The sequence below is a fragment of the Scomber japonicus genome, chromosome 14, assembly GCF_027409825.1.
Source record: "Scomber japonicus isolate fScoJap1 chromosome 14, fScoJap1.pri, whole genome shotgun sequence".
Classification (NCBI taxonomy): domain Eukaryota; kingdom Metazoa; phylum Chordata; class Actinopteri; order Scombriformes; family Scombridae; genus Scomber; species Scomber japonicus.
In genome coordinates, this window is record NC_070591.1 from 22026780 (window position 1) to 22043836 (window position 17057).

The window sequence follows — 17057 nt, forward strand, 5'->3', positions numbered from 1 at the left end:
TCAGCCGCAGGAAGACGAAAGTCTCCCTGATGGTGCGACTGCAGTCAGCCCCAGCTGTGGCATGTCGCAGCAGGTGGGGCGAGGACTTCCATGTAAACTTTAATGTGTGGGATAGAGACTCTTCCTAGAGCCTGCCCCAGCCAAGTGTGTGTGTCGACAGTTTGACTGCAAGGAGATGCAGGACTGCTGTACACTGCTGTGTCGACCCCCAGAATGGCCAGGGTCGGTGTCCCAGTGTAACCTGAAAGTCCTCCCCACACACACACACACACACACACATACACAGACACGCACACACCCAACAATGGCTGTCCCTCTGAGTGTCCTCTGTCCTGGCTTGTCACGAGAAGAGGCGCCCACCCTGGAGTTCCCTGCAGGCTGTCCCTCTGGAGACTTGAGGCATTTCCCTTGTGCCCAGTTTAATTCCATCATCATCATCATCATCATCGTCGTCGTCCTTTTCATCATCCTCACCATCCTTCAGGCTGTGAGAGTTTTTCTGTTCCCGGTATTCCCATCCTTTGTGTTTTAGCGGTTTTCACTTGCAATTCCAGCTGGAGTTTTTTTAAGAGGAAAGTAAAAAGAAAAAAAGAAAAAGAAAAAGGAAAAAAAAGGGGAAAAAAACTAACTCCCACAGTCAAGAAGGGGATGGGCTTATTGGGTGTGGGAGGGATGGGGAGGAAGGAGGGTTTGATATTGGGAGGGGCGGGGTGTTGGATGGAGGGAGGGGATATAGGGGATGGGAAAGAGGGAGGTGGGGGGGGGGCTTTGTAGGAGCTGAGAGAGGAGAGAGTCATTCTTCCCATCAATTTTTATCGGCGGTGAACTGCTGAACTGGGAGCTGGAGCTGGAGTGGGTCCCGAAGACGCTTCAGATCCAACTCCACCTGGAGAGTATCGACGGAGAGAGAAAGAGAGAGACAGAGAGAGACAAATGTGACATGTGTTTGGTATGAAAGTAGGTCTATGTACAGTGGTTACAAAGCCAAAACTATGAAATGTGTCAATCTACACTGTGGCTTCAGCATTTTACATAACAAAACATCCAGATTTCATCAAGCGACCGTACCTCAGCGATATCATCCTTCAGCTTGTTGTACTTCTCAATGTCGAAGCGTGTCCTTTTCACCCCCTTGTGGAAGAACAGCAGATACTGTCTGTCTCTAGCGTCGGGGTAAATGTACTCCTGCAGGTTATGAAGACACACAGACAGAGCACATTGTAAGAGGAACCAGTTTATCAAGATGTCCTCCATATTCTGATTTCTTGTTCTTGGACTAGAGCACACTATGGAGAAATCCAATATCAAATGGAACTCCCTGTCCCTGGAGTTAAAACTTTGTCATTTATCACCAGATCAAACTTTTTAAATAGCTAAGAAAATATGAAGATTTAGTGCAGGAAGTAACTGAGAGTGTCATAATATAAAATATGCACATGTTTTGCATTTCCTTTTGTCTTACCTGGCGTGTGAGTACAAAGTAGGCATACATGGCCATTGCAGTGCCGTAGGTGATGAAGTAAGTGACGGGCTCCATGATATCCCAGGAGTACTCCCACCAGGTCAGTCTGGCCAGAATGCCAAACTGGGTGGCCATGTACGCCATGCCGCCCCACAGCACCCAGGTGGTACGCCGCTCTGCCTTCTTACTCAACTCCTCCCTCACCTACACACAAAGCAAGAGGAAAACAGTCACACATACAACAGAAATCAGTGTTTAAAAAATCTCATGGAAAACAAGCGCAATAATTCCCCCAAAATGACATTATGGATATTCAGCACAAAAACACTAAGCACCAGTTGCTGATTAAGACTTAATACAAGATTAGCTGTCCTGCTGTAATCTCTCATATTCTACTTGTTAAGCCCTCAGTTATAACCATGATAGCTCCACTGGTCAGATCTTCTTTACTATGTTATTTTTAATATATGGGGGGAAACAAGGCCAGACATCTTGAACTAATGCTATGATTAAATAATTATCTGTGGATAAGACGATTATAACCAAGCCTAAAAACTATAAGTGACTATAAGTACCTGTGAAGTATTCAAGAGCATGTGACTTCTGAATTTAAAGGAGCAGTTTGACATTCTGGGGAGTAGACTAATTTGCTTTGTTGCTGAGAGTCAGATGAGAAGATTGAAGTCACGGTCACATCAGTTTAGCTTAGCATAAAGACTGGAAACAGGGGGAAACAGATTGCATGATTCTGTCCAAAAGTACTAAGACCCACCTACAAACACCTCTAAAGCTAATTAATTAACACATCATAACTACTATAGGAGTCTGGAGTGTCTAAAGAGCAGTCACCAGCAACTAGAAAATCCAAATTGTTGACCATGTTAAGGAAGTCAGACCTTCTCTAGGGGGCGGAGTTGAGAGTTGAGGTCCTCCAGTCGTCCAATTAGCTCACGTTCTTTGCCGAGTTGGTGCTCCTCGATGCGCAGGGTGGTGTATAGCTGCTGCACCAGAAACTTGACATCATTCAGCCTCTCCCCCTCCTCATGAGGCAGCAGGTCTGAGGCACACACACACACACACAAAGAAATGCAAACTGACTTCAATATGAACTTCTATCAACAAAGCAGTCTTTCCTCTTATTGGTAGCGACCCTGACAGTGAGGGAGCGACTCAAGAGTAGACAGTGCAGACTCCGCTTTTTCTTTGCAAGTCCTCACCTCTCCTTGGTGGCCGCACGAGGTGTGTGGTGTCATTGATGACAAGCTTGAAGTCATCCAGCAGCAGGATGTCTATACCTGTGGAGGAGGCAACCCTCGCTCCATCTGGAGAGAGACAAATGGGGACAAAAGGGAGGTGTTAATAGGAATGCAGCGCTGATGGGTGGCCACTTCATACACCCTTCACCTCTCTTACTAATAGAGCTTGTTTCTGTCCTGATCACCAAGAGAGAGGGATGCTGATGCACTACACACTAAGATTAGATCAGTTGTTAATGAAGCCACTGAGAGGGGTGAGGGCCGTAAAAATATTTCATGGAAAATGCAGCAGTGATAAATTCTAGTCCTGAACTGCAGCAGCAGGAACACTTAACAAAATACACTTGAAAGCACGTAAGGGCATTTATATGTGTAACCTGATGGGGTAAATGGAGATGTGCTTGTGTTGTGAGCATACCTGTGGAGTAGATGGCTACCCGGTCGATGCCTCTGTCCTCCGCCTGGAGCTGTTGCAGGAAAACTCCCACACAGTCACTGAGAGGCTTGAGGGTGAACTGACAGCGCTCTCGCCTGGACGGCAAACTGACTGAGATCACTGGCAGCCCGTTCTGATACACCACTGTCACCTCTGAGGGGGTTGCAGGCAAGAAAACGGGAATCATGACAAAATGTCACAAAAGCAGAAAATGTGAAATGACACCCTAAGCTAAGGTCTTGGATGAATCATGCAAAGAGCTTTTGTGTACTGTACTCCCTCTGAGTCAAGTAACTGAGGTTATCAGTAATCATGTTTGGCACATTAACACTTTTAACTTGAGCAGTTTGCTTGGATGGCACTGACCCAATCATTATCTGCAACAACACCACAAAACCTGCAGAGTCTGCTATTTCAGTGTTGCTAATTTTCAAAGGGTACCTTAATTTTTCAAAAATAGGGCATTCATTTGAATTTCCAGGAGTGTGGTTAGAGACCCAGCAGGGGGCAGTGCAGCAGCAGCATCACCTGATGGAGGTGTTTAACAGCAAGCAGCAGCCCTGAACTGGACTGTTCACATTAAACGCAACACATGACTAAGTCTCATTGATCAGCATGCTACACACATGCTGGAAAGCAGGTAGATATCGAAATACTCCAAGTGTTATTTGTCAAAAATTGGCCCTCTTTGGACTGTCAGATCCTGAGGATCAATACCGTAGATACTAACCTTTCCCTCATGGAACTGTGATGTCGATTTGTTGATGCCAAATATTGATATTTCTTATTCCCATAGAAAGGCTAAAAAACACCTCTAAATGATGCTCGTGTGATAGGACTGACAATCACAAATACCTTCAGGAACACAACACAATTTATCTAATTCTTGAAAGGTTTGACATGGAAGAAAAATAGAACACATGAAATGAACAGAATCTACTCCCAACACTCTCAGGTTTATACTGTATGGTGATAAATGTGTTTAGCGCTTGTTGCTGTAGCAAAACTATAAAAATTGCCATTTGCCAACAGTTGAGCCACTGTTCTGTTCAGTAACACTTCAGCTTTTTTTGGGCATAATAATGATAATCTGTAATGTAGACCTATTAGTCCGTAACCAACCTCTGGTTATAATGAGCCTGCACAGCTTATACCATTATCATGAGTGGCCCCTAATGACAAAGCGGTGAGCCCACAGCGGAGGTTATCCAACCTGCTGCTGCACCCAAAAACCTCTACCTCCTCCCCAGGACCACTGCAGTGAATCAGCAGATCTCTGCTTGGGCCCGCACCAACAAGAGAAACATCACCTGCTAGCACAGGCAGTGCCAGTAGGGCACAGTTTCAACAGTGTCTTCATCATTTTCAAAAACCACAGCGGCACAGGCACTTCATTTTCACCCATTTCTCCTAATACAGTGACAATTTGAAACCTAGCCCAGAGTGTCTGGGCTGTTGTGTGCCTGCACCTGTTCCCTTTGTCCTCCACTATCCTGTCATCACAGACATATCGCTGAAGGCAGGACGGTCCTGTGCCTATCTCTGCTCCAATCCCACAGCCATTAAAGCTCACTTTAAAATCAAATCAGCATTTTCTGCAATGCTGCTGCCTTCTTCTAACCCCCCCCCCCCCCACACACACACACACACAGAACCACACCTGCATATTCCATATTAATTTCTACTGGCTGTTAACTCTTAATGAGTCTCTGCTGTCTGATCGATGCAGAATTCCTCTCTTGCACAGGACTAATGTCTCTCGGACTGGGGTATTAGCTGGATTTGGGGTTGTACTCTAAAGAGGGAAACCCAAGCTTCTGGATGAGTTACACCTCAGTGCTGCTGCGGCACATATGGACAGTCATAAAGGGCTACGGTACGAGCCCAGCGCCTGTTATTAGCCGGGTGAATGAACTGAGAGGTAGTGAGCACTTACCTTCTGGAGTAGTGGAGGTACACATAAGTCTCTGGCCATGCCAAGAGGGGGCGCCCCTCCAAACCTGCAGACAGGAAGAGAAAGTGCAACAAATTGGTTATTTCACTTGCTTTCTCTCATCTAACACGGACACACTAATCTTGAGCGCAACATGACACCACCGTGATTTGTGCCTTTAACTCGTCTAATTGTTTACATATGAAACTGGTCGGGTATTATGTTACAAAATGGCTTCCTCTGTCTCAGTTTCCAGACATGTTTCTATATGCAGACTGGAGCCACACCCAAGAGGAGCAGATTAATAGATCTAACTGCAACTTCCCAGTCATGGAAATATTTTATAATGGGCTTATGCATGAAACAAAGAAAACACAGACACACACGCGCACACATACAAACTGTCACGTCCTGTCTGAATTCAGCATTTACAAAGAAACCACCACTTGGAGAAAAACACCACAGTGGGAGACACAGAAGGAAGGCAGCCAAATGCAGCCTGAATAACAACAGCGCGGTTCAGCAAGTATTCTCCACTTGTGTCACTGGAGGGAGGGGAGGAGACTGGAGGGAAGGAGTGAGGCAGGGAGAGAGGGAGGGAAGGAGGGAGGGGATGAAGACGAGGAGAGGAGCAGAGCTTGGGGAAACCCTCATCTTCTGTGTTGCTACTGAATACTCTTAGCACAGCAGAGTAGGAGCGTCCGTATATGCTGCACATGTTTCAAATTACAGAGCTCGTCACGTTTTCGGCTGAGCTGCGATCGAGCCTTTTAAGGCATAAGACGGGGCTGTCTGATCTACTCACACTTAAACAGAGCGAAGGGGGGAGAGGATGAGGCATCGGAAATCAAGCACAAAAAATTTGCCAGGGGGTAAAAACACAACTTTACTGATTTAAGTTTTAGTTCTGCACACACACACGAACAAAAGATGCCTCTACAGCATCAAAAAAGAGAAAAAAAGAGGGCTGTTTCTATGCCAACCAGGCCTAATATTTAATAACTGCTGGATGGAATCACCCAATATGTCACACTCTAATGCTGTATAAAGTGGGTGCTCATATGAATGAAGGATGTTGCCTCTGAAACAGGCTCTCAGTAACATGTTCATTAACCCATTGATTTCTTGAAGAACAGCGTCTCTTTCACACTGACTGCATAAGCCTTCAAATCAATCCGACTGTGTTGCATTCACTCTGTGCAGAAGTGTAGAGACCAGAATTATGCTGTGCACACACTAACTGAAACAAACTGAGCAAAACCACAAAGCTATTGCAACTTCTCATCTATGACTGTACACTGACAATTATGGACAGAAAAGATAGGCCACCACTGTAACTAGATGTGCTCTAAATCTGTAGCACTGAGCTGAAATCAAGTGTGCACTGTGGTTAACCGTCTACACGTCACAGCATCTCTGTGCTGGGCAGCGTACACTAGACCAGATGTTATCATTGCTCAGCAGGTGATATCCAGACTAACTCTGTGAACCAGAGCAACAACAGAGGAAGCACAGGTGCTCAGAAGACAAAGTTTTTTTCCTCTGAGCACCTGCACAGAGGTCCCAGTGACGCCAGCCTGAGACATGGGGAATATACTGTAGTGGCTCATGCTTCACAGTTCTGTTTCAGGTTTCTCTTGTACTTCCACATCTTTTTGTGGTTTATTTTGTTTACTCAGGTAAGGTTTGTCAAAGCCAGTTAGTGTTAAAAAAAAAAAATGTTATACAAATGCACAAAGTTCAAATTCTGTCACCTTTGCTATAACCTTGAACTGTCTGAACGTTTACTGTGGGCCAATCGGCACTCATTGAGCATTTATAGCCAACTTCTTGTAATTGTGTAATATTAATTAAACTTGCTAGCATTAGCTACCTTCATACATTTTGTCCAGTAATTTATCTGACAGCTTTAGTTAATAGTTACATTGCAGATTCCAATAATACAAAATACAAATTATGATATTAATATATCAATAAGGCCTTATTGTTCCCCAAGGGTGGAACTCACAAGCTAGTCAGCAGTATGTAAAGTAATGTATTTAAATAAATGAAAATGAGCTCCATATGAACACATTAATGCACCGATCATCATAATGCAATAATACAACATAATATATTAGGGGTGGGAATCTTTGGGAATCTCATGAGTACTCCAGTACACTGTGTGCCAAACCACTAACTGCTGTCCTTTATCCAAAGAAATACATTAGGAAATATAATTGGCATATAAAATAAATGGTTGCAGTCTTTTCATTTAAAAAAGTTTACTGCATTAATGAATTAATTTGAAAACATCTTACAGTCTCCTGTCTGTATGAGATTAATAAAATGAGGAGGAGGAGGAGGAGGAGGAGGAGGAGGAGGAGGAGGAACATTTTCAATGCAGGACTTGTCGTAATTTTACTCGAGTAAAAGTTTTGAGTACTTTTTTTCAGAATGAGAGCTTAAGGAGGACAGCGCTATACATATAGCACAGATGGATTCAGGGGTGACATGTAAGTAGAACTTAAAGTGGAGGAGAGTCCAGCACACAATGTCTCTTTCCTCAGTATTTTAATAAGTAGACAAACTGGATCAACTGAGATAACTTGCTCTTCAGGATTCCATTATTTAAGTATTGCAGCAATCTAAAAACATCAGACAGTATCTGTATATATTTCTTTTATTCATAAAGACATACAAAATTAGTGAAATATCTTGGTTGACCTCTTCATTATCTCTCTGATTAAATAATGTATGCAATGAAACCCGTGATCTGAGACAAATATGTTATGGCATCAGCATTAAAATAATGCTTCCTACCTACAAAGTCCTCTACTTCAGGTTCATGAATGAAGAAGACAAGGCCCTCTACAAGAAAGAATTGGAACAACTCTACGCTGATCAGTGTGAATGAAAAGGCCCAGAGACATATTCTATCTTGTCACTGTAACCTCAGGAAGAGTGACTCAGTGCATAGTTATTTTAAATGAACTGGTATACATGGAGGGTGTGTCAAAGTTGGCCTGAATCCTATGAAGAGGTGTTTGTTCTGTATACAAATGTTCTCTTCTAGGAATAACACAGCAAGCCAAAGACAGTCAGGAGGGTGTGGCATGAAGTCATCAAAGCCTCTGACGGTTATTATAAAGAACATTAACATTAAAGTGTTAAACAATTCCACACTGAGTACAATCCAATCTGTTGAACACACCTTTGCTGACCCAGAAGCAGACAGCAGTGGAAACATTCAAAAGAGAAGACATTAAGTTTGGGCCAATGGACAAGAGGATGCGCCAAAACATGACATCAGTGGGCACCAAGGACAAAGCTCTGAGACAGCAAGTAGCTCTGAGGGAGTGAGAGTGAAGGAGAGACTTTAACTGCCAGCCATGCACAAGTGCTGCTTAACACAATGAGGCATGACTGAGCAAGATTCTTGTCACCTTTTTCACTAATCTAGAGTTTGTAGATGTGAAAGTTAGAAAGGACCCAGCAGTGGGACTACCTATAACCACAGCATCAAACTGAGTTACAGAGACAAACAGTTAACAGCTGCTGATTAAATGTCTCAATTGTCAATTAGGGACTGTGACTGTCAATCGCATTTTCACAGTTTTGAATGAAACAGTCAGACAGTTGGCACAAGACAACAAGTAAAGATGGTGATGAGGGACAGTTAGCCGCCACTTAACACTCCAAACCCTGAAAACTGTTGAGAACGTGTCAATAAGCAGAACATGACCGGCATGAATTACCCAAGAGGTGCTAACCAGCATGTGGTCTGCTCAGGATCTCGATTGCTGCCACTGTAGAGCGACCAGGCATCTGCAATGCAACACTGACTGTCCAAGTCGTTCAGAGGCTCATGGAGCATACAGACACAGGCTTTACTAAGTGTTTATTATTCTGGTGTTGCATCTAGCTCCAACCAAGAGAAAGTGGTCATATCATGCCTCTTTTCCTGTTCTATATTTTATTTAATGGTCAAAACACATCTAGTCACAGCTGTAGAAGCCATGGTAGCAGCCCCTGTGTCTCTCTCAGCCTGAGTTGGACTGTTTGGTGGCTGCTCAATGCCCCCTCTCTTCTGATAGGCTGTTTTCTGGATGACACTGGGACAGATGGTAGCCCACTGTAGCTAGGTAAAACTCATCAGTAACTTGTAATATCCACTGCTGAGGATATTGTTGTATCTAACCTTTGGAAGGCTGTGCAATGGTAAATGTGCTTCCTAACATCCAACAACAGTGTTTTTTCTGTGACTTGTCTCTCCTCTCCTCTGCTCCATGTCTGTGTGTGAGCTCCACCCTCAGAGAAACGCAGAGGAGGAGAGAAACTAGTTTGACCATAGATGACAGCAATACGCAGTGGAGACTCTCACACTGTTGCTGAAAGGACAAAAGTGCACATAAATTAAGCAAGTAACATGAATCATGGTCAGCCCACCCCAAAAAAGCCTGTAGCCATCAGACTTTACAATGATAACATCATAAGATAGTAACGGCACTGCAATAATTCTGTATAGTCCTTCTTCCTTTTAATATTAATTTCTTATATATTTTTGCTTCATTTTATAACTTTTAGGTTTTTTTTGCATATTTTATTAGTTTGTATTTATTCATGTATATATGTTTATTTGTGTATATGTTTGAGCTATTGGATGCATGAATTTCCCCTATGGGGATGAATAAAATCAATCAATCAATCAATCAATCAATCAATCAATCAATCAATCTATCTATCTATCAATATATCAATCTATCAATCTATCTCTCTATCAATCAATCTATCAATCTATCTCTCTATCAATCAATCTATCAATCTATCGGAATGTGTTCATTACTCCATGGACTGAGTGATTGGATGCTTTCACAGTATTCATAAAGTCTTGCTTTATAATCAAATAAAGAAATGGAAATCACCCTTAACATTACGTCAACTTGAAAACTTTGTTTGGTATCTTTCAATCAGAGCAGATGGTAAAAGAAGTCTGAAAACACTTCAAGAACCACTGTAGCAGTGACACTGACAGGCCATAAAAGAGTGAATGATGAATGAGGCATGGAGAGAAGTGTGTTTGTGTGTCCTATACTGATTATCATCCAATGATACCAAGCGGAGTCCAAACAGTGATTAGGCTGATCAGATGTCATGCTCTGAAGGGCGTTTGGCTGGTCTGGAATAACTGCACAGTCTGGGAAGAGCAGTCCAGCTCTGTTTGCTCATTCATTAACTTCAGCTGCTGGAAGCCAAAGAGGAAAGATTTCACAGAGATACCCACAGCATCACCAGCATGGACCCACGCACCCTGAGACTGGGCGGCATCACAAACATATGCAAATATGCTTCTAGTGTGTGTATCCATCCATCTGTGGACTGACATGCACGTGTGAATGCACCTCTGTGTGTTTGCAGGTGGTGTGTGCGTGCGTTATGTGTGTGTCCACCCGTCTGTTCACCAGCCTGTTTGTCAGCAGTAGTTGGAGAGCAGCTGACTGAAGACCCCCTCCTTCCCCTCCCTCGGCACACAGCCACTGAAACACTGCCTGAAATATTTAGCAGCATAGCATAGCAGCAGTCAATAGCACAGCAACCTTGGAATCAATGTCATACGACTAAGAGAGTGGGAGAAAGAAAGAAACGGCGAGTACGGATGGGGAGATGGACAGATGAGCCGGAGAAGTGAAAGAGGTGTGGAGGGATGGAGGAGGAGGAGGAGAAGAATGCAAGGATAAATGGAGGAGCAGCAAGGGAGTGATAGAGATAAATGAAGGCTGGAGTAAAGCGGTGTGAGTCACGAGTGCGCTTGCGTTCCTAACCATGTGCTGCATATACTGTACAGTGCAGCAGACAATCCCTCCCTGCTGAAACGTGACTGTAGAGTGTGTGAGTGTGTGTGTGTGTGTGTGTGTGTGTGTGTGTGTGTGTGTGTGTGTGGTCAAATGAAGCAGAGAGATGGCGGCTGGGAAGAAACAAAGGAGGAGTGAGATGAAAGGAAACAGGAAAGGAAGACAAAGGGAGGAAAAGAGAAACCACGAGTGTGAGGAAAAGCAGAAGGAAGGAAGGAGAGGTGCTGTAGACTTGCTGGGGAGGAGTGGAGGGAGGAGGAGGAAGAGGAGGAGGAGGAGGAAGAGGAGGAGGAGGAGGAGGAGGAGGGGAGGGAGGGAGGTGGGGGGGCTGCTGATCACTGCAGTAAAGGAATCCCTTGTCTAGAAAGGGGGGTTGCCCCTCTCTTTCACCCCCCTCCTCCATCTCTTATTTTACTCCCGCTGAATCCTGATGCGCTGGTTTGATCTTCTCTCAATTCTCATCTGCACTGCGCTTTAACTTCCGCTGCATTTCATCAGACCCCCATGTGTGCATGTGTGCATTTCCCTTCAAACACAGTCCTCAATAACTAATCTCACTTTCAGTCCCTTAAGCATAAGGTAAGCAGGGACCAAGTAGATTATATGAACTGTGGGAGATGAAAATAAATTTGATACACTAAGGGGAAATATATGACTTCTTGCTAGCTGCACAGACTGCGAGTCCTTCCCTGCTCTCCACATGGCATAGTAACACCTGCGAGAGGCATGATATTGATCAGAAGCAAAAAATTAATCATACTCATACAGTACAGCTGGAACAATTTCACACACAGATGGGCCAGTTTTCAGGGAGAGAAACAAAAACAAAACACCTGAGGAGGAATTCAACATGTAACCTTTGAGAGTGAAACCGCTGCAGCTCTGTATACTATCAATATCTTGCCTGTGTGTAACCGTTGCCCTGTGCTGTGTTGTGAATTCCAGCATACATAATGACATTCTTGTTCTCATTTCAGTCCAAATTATGTATGTTGTGGAGAAATTTGCAAGATTGATTTGCCTCCTCCTCCTCCGGCACAGTCACACAGATTCATCAACTGTTAGCAGAGCTGCTTTGAGAGTGGATGGAAACTACTGCCAAGCTTGTTCAGCCACAGAAATAACAGTGTTATTTCAGGGATTTCCGTGCAAGTGACAGAAATCTGGAGGAGTCAGTGAATTGTATAACGTCTCGTGTCTAACTCACACTGTGGTTGCATATATAACACACATGTATGGACTGTTACTTCCTACCCCCACCTTTTTTGTTAGTACAGCTGGATCTGAACACAAAATGACACAGCAATTTAAAAATCTCTTCCTCCTCAGAACACATCCTTTTATCCCCAGACACACCGCAGGGAAAATCTGGATGTAGAGCAAAAGCATGTCTGAGTGTGTGCTGGTAACAGACACCAGTACTGAGGAATAATGTCACTGACATAATTCCCATTTCACAGTGCCCTTCTGGGGGTGTGGAAACCTCTATCATTTATCTCCACAATGACTACATCCATCTATGTGGTAATATGCTGTCCTGGGCCATGGCTGTGGACCAGATAACATGGGCAGCCACACAAAGTCACTCATGAAATCGTTCATGCATACAGAGGTCCGTATGCACCTCATGCATGTCAATAGAGCACATAGTCCTTCTAGGCATCGCTGCACAAACACATTTAGATGATCTTTTTAATATGATTAAACCCTTTTTACTTCTACTCTTCCTTTCACTGGTTGACATCAAACTGTGAGGACAGATTTACAGTCAAAGGCGCTGGGATCAATTTCCCATTGGCCCAGTCGTTTGATAAAGTCTAGGGTCAAGGAGAGGCGCCGCGCTCAATCATGCTACCATGACAGACAAAGCCAGGAGAGGAAGCACAATCAAGGTGGGGTCAGTAGGAGGCCAGTGTATGTAAAACAACAGCATACACCAAGATGGATCAATATGAAGCCGGTGAGCACATCCTGCCCCGAACCAAGAGACGTCCCCAAAAAACTTCTTCCATTAACCGAGTTCCTGGTGTCAGGTGCATCCTCTATCTCCATTTCCCATTATGCACTCTTTGAGCAATGTTGAGCTGATGTTAATGAGGATATAATTAAATTCAGAGGAACACCATCATATCACAGTATATCAACGACAATCAGCTGTGACACCCAGCTGACTCAACTTTTGAGGACTATTTCCATGTGGATTATTAAAAAAAAAGGGCAAGTGAGCTTTATGAGCTATTAAATTAGAAATCTACTATCTCCTCAACTGCTGGAAGGAATGTGTGTGTGTGTGTGTGTGTGTGTGTGTGTGTGTGTGTGTGTGTGTGTGTGTGTGTGTGTGTGTGTGTGTGTGTGTGTGTGATATCCACAGTTTTTCAGTGTCCTAGGGTTTCTGGCTTTATTACTCTTTTATAGCACATTAAGAGACTGCTGACACTTTAAAAACCCCTTTTTGCTCGAAATTCCTTACGTAGGCAGTATTTTTTTTATTTTCTCCAACAAATCAGCTAAATTATATTAAAAGAGGCATTTGTTTGATTTAAAACTAATTAGTTTAGGCCTCAGTATAGGTTAACTATAGGTTCTAAACCATAGTGGTAACCAAAAGATCAAACTGTGGCTGAAGGTACTCCAGCAATTTAATATTAATGCTAGAAATTTAGGGGAAAAATGATAAATTCCCATTTCCCAAATCCCAGGCTGTTATCTTCAAATGGCTTTGAAATTAAATGAAACAGAAAAAGAAGCAAATCTGTACATTTGAGAAGCTGCAAATGTTTGAAGGTGTTGCTTGATAACTTACAATTAATTGATTATGAATATTGTTTATTATATCCTGTTGATTGGCTAATCAATAAACTTCCTAAATTCTGTCAAACTAAAGCAAAAAGTCTTGCATGGGACAAAACAATGTCCGTCTCATACTTTATGAATTATACAGCTAGTATGTAAAGGTCATATTGCAGGACAGCTGATGTGTCCAGTTTTCTGCCTCACTGCTACGCTGCATGTCACCTCCTCTTCCTATCCAACTCTGGGGGCGAGGTCCTGTCCACTCAGCTCCTCGTAGCTCACACCTCCCGACTGCGGGGTTAACAAGTTGAAAAGCACAGCTGCGCCTGTTTCCGAAGCATTCACAATCCCTTGCATGAAGGAACCCCACATTCTCTGTCCCGCCCTCAGAAATGGCACACATACACCTCAGTTAAGGGCGGGCACTCAGCAATTGCCATAGAAGAAAGTGGATTTGAGTGCAGTGTGACAGTAATCACTCTGTTCTTTTTTTTTCAGGCCTCAGCACTGACAAGCTTATGTAACGAAGAAAAAATGCTGCCTTTTCTCTTCGGCGGTGTTCCTCGCCTGGTAAAAAGCCATTAACAGATATGAAATCTGCAGTCACATTCACGAACGCAACAGTAATAAGCAATCCCCGCTCCCATACTGAGAGGGAAACCGTGACAAAGCACAGCACGCCCAACAAAAGCCTGTACCAATCTGATCTCTCCACTGCAATGCAGAGTTGATAGTGAAAACAACCTTCCCCTGATTAGGCTATTTCAAACATCCAAACCCCACACCAGTTACAGCACGCTATAAATAATTCCGGCTTAATCTTTGGTTCCATTTCAATAAATTGCCTTTCAGACCCTGGATACGCTTTGATTAATTAATGCCAACTCATGGCCTGCTCACGGGATAAGATCTCAGCTGTGAATGAATCCTCTTCTGTGGCATGTGAGCTACTTCAGAGAGGCCACATGGATTGTCATACCCACACACCACCCCTGATACCACTACTCCCCCCACCCCCAACCATCCAACCTTGCCTGTGACCAGCAGCAGTGGAACCTGATGCATTATTAAACAGCAGCACAGGCTTTCAGGTCTCTGCTTAGAAGACAGCCGGCGCTCAGCCATTGTGCTTCGCAGTGCTGCTCTTTGAAGAATTCAACCCAGCTGAGAAGCGCCATCTGCATTTTACCAACTTCCGCCAGGTCACTTTGGAGATGAAGGCGCCGGGGTGCAGAAATTGAAAATGGTGTTTGCATGCATAATGTGCACATACAGTAAATGTGTGTGGTCATTCTGCAGGCACAGTATGACCCCCCCTCTCTGATTGCTCATACACCAGATGGCACTAGCTGCTTGTGTCAGTGTTAATTTCAGTTCAGGTCACGCAACACTCAGCCCTGCGCGCTGTTGCAGCCTGTGATGAAGGGACTTCTCCTTGCTCTCTTCATCACTTTTTCCCTCCTTTGAAAATATCTCACACCTGGCTGACATTCAGAGATACAGCTCGCATATAAGGATTGAAAGCAAATCCAGCCTTCTACATGCATACACACTTCACTGTTACTCTACGCTGGCCCCGATTTCCCCCAGTGATCGTACCAGCTCTGATTAAGCATCAAGAGTGTGAAAAGGTAGAGCCCTGCAGCTCCTTCACATCACACGCATCACAGGCTAATCAATGCAGCTGAATAAGCACTGTTCCATTCTTATTATCCTCCCTTTCTTTCTTCCCCACCATCATCAGTGTGCCGAGAAGCTTCCAATCCATCTATACTTTCCACCATTATAGTTATTCTCTTTACAAGTACGCCTTAGAGAGCAGAACTACATTTTACTCCAACATTTCCCATTGTTTCTGAATGCATTAATTACAGTGGGTGATAATGCACTGTGTTCCAAATTGAGGAATAATGTACCTCACGTGTGTTCTCTACAAGACGCTGTGGTCCTCTGTGGCCACAGCGCTGACTTTTCCCGCCGAAGTTGCTTGAGGCAACAGATAAGTAGCAGTATTCTGTCGAGGTTTACATTCAAGTTAGGCCTCAGGATTTTCTGTTAAACCGGCATGATTGCTAGGTGTAAGAAAACGGGTCCATTAAAGAAGTGTAAAAACACAACTTTTCGCAGGAGTCCTGTGGCAAAAACATTCCCTGTAGGATTCAAAGTTCATGATCACTTTTATTAAAACCCACACTGAATAAAATATCATGTTCAGAGTACATGCATTAGTACTGGGTCATCACCAATTTATCTCTCATCTGTGATGCTGAAGGGCGTAAGATGCTCCACTTTTTTTCTGTGCTGCTTCATCTCCTGCCTCGCTTTCGTAATCTGACCCCCAAGTTATGTTTTGGCAAACTTTTGTACCTCGTCTCATTTTCAACGGTAAATGATGAAATTAATCTTGTTCTCCACGTCACAAATCAGGTACATTAGGACAGTGGTTCTCACTTAAGGAAATCAGATCACGGATCCCCATCTGAAAGTGCGTGTAATCCATGACCAAAGCAGTCATACATTTAGTCATTGTGTTTTTATGGATAAATTAAAAGTGAAAATATACCCTGTAACCCCTTCAGGGACTCCTGGGAGTCCCTGGACCCCACTTTGAGAACCACTGCATTATAGGCTTTACGCTGATCTGATCGGCTATATCGGATCAGCCGATATTTTGCATTTTCACAATTCCATAGCCTCTCCTTTAGGAGAATGATATGAGTATTTTAATAATATAAGTGATCAAATCAGGAATCTAATGCACATGTAAATCAATAATGAAAGTTAGTTATTTGTAGCTAGTTGTAGCTCTAGATTTTAGTTTACTGTGCTACAACCTTCCCATGTGCATTTATTAAAGTAACTTCCAGTTAATCTGAAGTCCTTAATAGTTTTAAAAAGGTACAAAAGGCACTGAGCTTTTCACTGGGTTTGTTCACTTGAAGGACTGAATAATTAAATGTCAGCTGAGAGAAAACATGCACTGAAACTCACCAATGAAAATGTCAAGTTTAAATAACACGGCAGTCAGATTGCTATTTGTCTCAACTGGGGTGCTGTTTCTAGCTTTACAGTGGAATGAGGTGAAATTGGCATTATTGTTTGGCTATTAGAGACAAAGATGAAGTGAAGTATACAGGATCAGTTGATACAGTGAGTACATCACACACTGTTATTTTCCCTCTTTTTAAAACTTCAGCTAAATACATTTAACACTCATACACAGTCTTAAAAGTTAATACATTAACACATGGGACTTAAAGAAAGCCTTATTCATATGAGAAAAACGATTCAAGTCTCCCCCTGGATCTGAGAACCATAAGGGGATCTGTGGTAGCTGTAAAAACCT

General features: G+C 43.4%; 1 protein-coding gene across 6 annotated transcripts in view; it reads right to left on the reverse strand.

Annotated features, from left to right (window-relative positions):
- Positions 1–704: 704 nt before the first annotated feature.
- mcu (mitochondrial calcium uniporter) overlaps positions 705–17057 on the reverse strand; it is a 69499-nt gene continuing 53146 nt past the window's right edge. For all 6 annotated transcript variants that reach the window (XM_053333119.1, XM_053333121.1, XM_053333122.1 and 3 more), the window contains 7 exons: positions 5091–5154; positions 3137–3307; positions 2680–2784; positions 2359–2519; positions 1463–1666; positions 1069–1185; positions 705–886 (listed from right to left, as the gene is read on the reverse strand). In XM_053333119.1, coding sequence (XP_053189094.1) covers positions 806–886; positions 1069–1185; positions 1463–1666; positions 2359–2519; positions 2680–2784; positions 3137–3307; positions 5091–5154 — 903 coding nt within the window. In that variant the 3' untranslated portion in view covers positions 705–805. The remainder of the gene's footprint in view (positions 887–1068; positions 1186–1462; positions 1667–2358; positions 2520–2679; positions 2785–3136; positions 3308–5090; positions 5155–17057) is intronic.